The 4,686-nt window shown below is 53.9% G+C and overlaps 1 protein-coding gene and 1 long non-coding RNA gene across 2 annotated transcripts; both read left to right on the forward strand.

Moving 5' to 3' along the window:
- The first annotated feature begins 2,456 nt into the window (after positions 1-2,456).
- On the forward strand, positions 2,457-3,283 carry LOC148377539 (uncharacterized). Its single transcript, XR_015856640.1, has 4 exons — positions 2,457-2,591; positions 2,676-2,746; positions 2,883-2,987; positions 3,132-3,283. It is a non-coding gene; the product is annotated as an uncharacterized LOC148377539 (long non-coding RNA).
- A 45-nt stretch (positions 3,284-3,328) lies between these two features.
- LOC148377540 (janus kinase and microtubule-interacting protein 3-like) lies at positions 3,329-4,231 on the forward strand (the record flags this gene model as incomplete). The annotated part of the gene is made up of 4 exons (XM_088368203.1): positions 3,329-3,442; positions 3,661-3,723; positions 3,810-3,908; positions 3,998-4,231. Coding segments are annotated over exons 1-4 (465 nt in total), but the record flags the coding sequence as incomplete, so codon positions are not given.
- Positions 4,232-4,686: the final 455 nt, after the last annotated feature.

Here is a 4,686-nt window from a genome sequence, read left to right on the forward strand (position 1 = left end):
TGCCACCGCCGCCATGACGGAACTCAAAAGCAAACTCCATGAGGAGAAGCAGAAAGAGTTAGCCATTACCAGGGAGACATTACTGCGGCAGCATGAAATGGAGCTGATGAGAGTGATCAAAATCAAAGATGGAGAGATCCAGCGACTGAATGCCTTGGTCCTCAGCCTGAGGGACGGCTCCATGGACAAGGTGATCCGCTCTATCCGTGTCTGACTATCCGCACGCCACGTCGGGCTTCGATGCGGCCGCTACCGTATTGTGTAGCTTGTCCCCAGTAAGCGTCGCGGCGCTCCGTTGCGGTCTCAACGGCCCGGTGTGGCGCAATGTCTGCTCAGGTGAGGAGGGGGGGCGCTTTGCTGGCGGAGGTGGAGGAGACGCGGCGGTGTCGGGAGACCGAGCGGTGTCGCCTCCACCAGGAGCGCGGAAGAAGCCCTGGCAGCGGCCCAGCAGGCCTGGCAGTCCCGAGCGGCCGAGCTCCGATCGGCTCATCACCAGCATCGGGAGGAGCTGAGCCGAACCAAGAGAGACTGCGAGAGGGAGATCCGCCGACTGGTAGGACTGATCAGATGCGCGGTGCGTGGCTATGTTCCCAATTTCGTTGTATACCTGCAGTGCAATGACACCTAAGGCATTCTATTCTATTCTATTTCACAAGAAGAAAATGTCCGGTTGCTCGCTTCGCTTTTGTCACAGCAAAGGTGTTCTAGTCGATTCAAGAAAAAAATTGGCCGGTTGCTCTCTTTGTTTTTGTCACAATTCTGGCAAATGAGTTTGCCCGCCTGCCTGAGCGCTCCCCGTTTGTACATCCAGACGGATGAGATCAAGCTGAAAGACAGAGCGGTTAGTGTTTTGGATGAAGCCCTGGGGCCGGCCACGTCCACCGCCTTCAGCTGCAGACTCAGGCTGCCGAGCAGCAGATCGCTGCCCTGAGGGATTCCCAAAGGGCGGGCCTAAACTACCCTGGAAGTGGGGTCAACGCCGCTACTAGCAATCCTCTTCATTGCGTAAGCCACCTCATCACACACTTGCAGTACGCATGACTTAGTTCGTTGCTGGAGGAAGGTAGCACAAAAACAGTTTTGAACTTTGAACGAGTGCTTGTGTGTGTGTGTTGCGGGGCGTTTTCAGTCTCAGGAGGATCGGGACACGCGACGGTTTCATCTGAAAATCGCTGAGCTCAGCGCAGTCATCAGGAAACTGGAGGATCGAAACGCCCTGCTTTCTGAAGAGCGCAATGAACTGGTAATTTATTGACGGCACGCTTGAAGGTTTGCGCTACGTTTGATGCGCGCCATCCAGCGAGGCACCCATTGCGCTTGCTTATTAGTTGAGCGGCGCGGCGAGTCGGTTGCCTGGTAGATGTCTTTTATTGGGAGCCAAAGCCACGATTCCGTTCAAACCGATGCAAAAGGAATGGATACGTTCTGGCCCGCGTGTTGTGCGTCTTTCACATCCCGCACTTCATGCTTGCAGCTAAAGCGACTGAGAGAAACAGAAAGCCAGTTTCTGCCACTCCTGTACAAAAACAAACGCCTGAGCAGGAAGAATGAAGAACTCTCGCTGGTGCTGTGTCGCCTTGAAAACAAAGTGCGCTTTGTCACCCAGGAGAACGAGGAGATGGCAAGCTTGGTAAGTCGACGCGGACAACGGCGGCGTGCCAACAGAGTCCACTGCATTTGTGTTCCACAGAGAAGGCCTAGTTCGCTCAATGACCTGGACCGCGGTTGCGGCCAGCAGGACGGTGAAATGGAGTTCCTTCAAGTTGTGGAGCAGCGGCACATCATCGACGACTTGTCCAAGGTCTTCAGGCAGGCGACTCGGTGCACGTACGGCAGCGCCGCGCTCGCTCGCTGTCGCCAGGAAACCTTTTCCGTCCAAAGCTTGGCCGGCGGCCGCCATCCAAAAAATTGGCCCCTTAAATTCCGACCTTTCAAGCAGGAGCATTGTGCGCACGCGTTTGAACACGCTTTAGACTTGTTTTGCCGTTTTCAGCAGCTCAAAGCTCCCGTTTTGTCAGCGCCTTTGCCACTCGCTGTGCGCTGAAAACGACGGACTTGCCCGGCTGCTCAGCCCGTCAACCATGAGCCGCGAGCGCGACGTCATTGTCCGTAGGCAGCTAGTGGCAAAATGCACCCTGTTAGAGTTGCGCTCGCTCCAACTTATTTTGCAAGAACCACACGGGAGACAAGTAAGTTCTTTTGGACACCTGCAGGTGGAGAGTCCATCCGTTGTACGAATGAAGTCTGACTCTCGGCTCCTGCACGAGCATTTTAATTAAGAGAAACAGGGTGGGTGTAAGAGTGGATTGAATAGAGGAAGCCCTTGACCTCTAGTCAAAACATAGCAAGGGGTGTTTTACGACTTTGTGTAGGAAGGGATAAGCGATAGGGATAAATAAGGGATAAATAATATTATTTATTACAGGTCGCAGTCAAAGTCAAAGCAACACAATGATACGATAAAGATAATCTGGAAAACCCTGACACACCCTGTAGTTGTCACTTTTGGAAAAGACGAGCGTCCCTCCAATCATCGCCGGTGACGTGTTTTTCAGGCTCTGGAGACAGGAGCTCATGTCAGAAATGTCATTGTGAGTCGCGTTTGTTTCTGCGCCGGAGCCGTTCGTTCCCTTTGCATCCAAAGAATCTCAAAGGCGGATTATTTGTGTCGACAGGAGAGAGATTTGATGCTACGATACCGACGTCGAGAATCTCTGAGGAGGAACAAAGCGTGAGGTCCTGCAAGGTGAGTCTGTTTGTTTGCGGCTGCTTGGTGTTGCGCAAGATGAAATGGCCTTTTTCTCGCTATCGTTCCTCTCGTCGATTCATCGTGAGGTGTCGCTTCAGTTTGTTCAGAGAGATGTTTGCTTCCGCGCCCGCAGGTCATCGAAACATTTTACGGCTACGACGAAGACGTGTTGGTGGACTCGGACGGATCGTCCTTGTCTTTTCACACCGACAGAACCCCCGACACGGAACCCGAAGAGGTAGCCCGCCATTTCTGCCAGCGTATTGGCACCAAACATTCCTCTTCAGCCTGGAATCGGACTCGTCTTTGCGTCGCGGGTGCTTTGTCGCCGGTCTGACTGATTCTGGTACTAGTGCTGTGTTGCATTGGTGTGTGCATGAAGAGGCAGAGCTTCGCTACCGCCAGCTGACGCAAGAATATCAAGCGCTGCAACGAGCCTACGCTCTGCTAGCCCAGACCAGCGAAGGGGACTACGACGCCGAGAAGGAGATCAAGGTGGCGCCCCTTCCCGCAACCCCCGGCCGGGTCGCAGCCTCCCCGTTCTCACCCAGCCTCGGGTGTTCTCTGGTCTGAAAGGAGGAGGAGGAGCCTCCCTCCTCCTCCTTTCAGACCAGAGAAAAGCTGATGGTAGAAATGGGTCACTATCAAAGCAGAGTAGCAGATCTGGAGTCAGCGCTGAAGCAACAAGGACAGGTAAGCTCATCAATGAGCACACCTTTTTCTCAGACAAAATAGCTACATTCTTCAGTCACTCATCCGTCTGGCATTACTGGACCAACCCCCCCCCCCCCCCCCCGAACGTGGCTGGGAAAATGCGGAGAAAAGCAAATGTCATTTTCCAGTCAACCAAAGAATTTGTGGATGAAAATGACACAACATTCCAAAGCTGTCCACGCGTTTGTCTCTTCTAGAATGTCAAGTGGGTGGAGGAGAAGCAGCTGCTGCGTCAGAGCAATCAGCAGTTGGCCGAAAAGGTGACGGAAAGAAAGGCGCTGGGCGGAGTCGCTTGGCGTCACACTTGTCGGGAAGCCCCGCAGATGAGGTCTGACTGTCTTTTCAGGTCAGGCGGATGGAGGCGGAAGAAGCGCGTCTGAAAGAGCACATCCAGGATATCCGAGACCAAAACGAACTCCTTGAGTTCCGCATCCTGGAGCTGGAGGTGGGAAGACTCGCACAAGCGTGTTGAGGCCAGAGATGTGACGGACGGACGGACGGACGGACGGACGGATGCATGCCTCTGCCTTTCAGGAGAGGGAGTGGCGCTCCCCCGTCTTGAAGTTTCTGCAAGTCCGTTTCCCAGACGGCCTCAGCCCTTTGCAGATCTACTGCGAGGCCGAGGGCGTGAGCGTACGTAAGGCGTCCCTCGCAACCCTAACCTTAACCCGAGGTCCCAGAACACCTTACATTGCTCCTTGCGCCTTTCCCCCGGACATCGTCATCAGTGATCTGATGAAGAAGCTGGACATCCTGGGCTATAACGCCGTAAGTGTATGTCGAACTCCTTATGTTCGCACTCCACGAGACTCGGCGGCTCAAATGTGACTTTTGGAAGGCTTTGCGCTGAAAGAAGCTTGTTGACGCTGCGCCTTTGGGCTCTTGCAGAATCTCACCAACGAGGAGCAGGTGGTCGTGATTCACGCCAGGACCCTTCTCACCCTAGCCGAGAAGGTAACGCGCACGTCCACGCACGCTCTCGCATTCTGCTTATGTGACAGCAGCCTTTCCTCAGTGGTTAGAATACATCAAAGTGACCAAGTCAGCACTTCAACAGAAGATGTTGGACATTGAAAGTGAGAAGGTAGACAGACACGCGACATCAGCCAAGGGGAACTCCGGCAATGTGCCCCAACAATTCTGACCTTGAGCTGTGCTAGGATATGTTCTGCAAGCAGAAGGGCTACCTGGATGAAGAGTTGGACTTCAGGAAGTGTTCCATG

The sequence above is a fragment of the Syngnathus floridae genome, unplaced genomic scaffold (genome assembly GCF_059516105.1).
Source record: "Syngnathus floridae isolate MCC-2025c unplaced genomic scaffold, RoL_Sflo_1.0 HiC_scaffold_131, whole genome shotgun sequence".
Lineage (NCBI taxonomy): Eukaryota > Metazoa > Chordata > Actinopteri > Syngnathiformes > Syngnathidae > Syngnathus > Syngnathus floridae.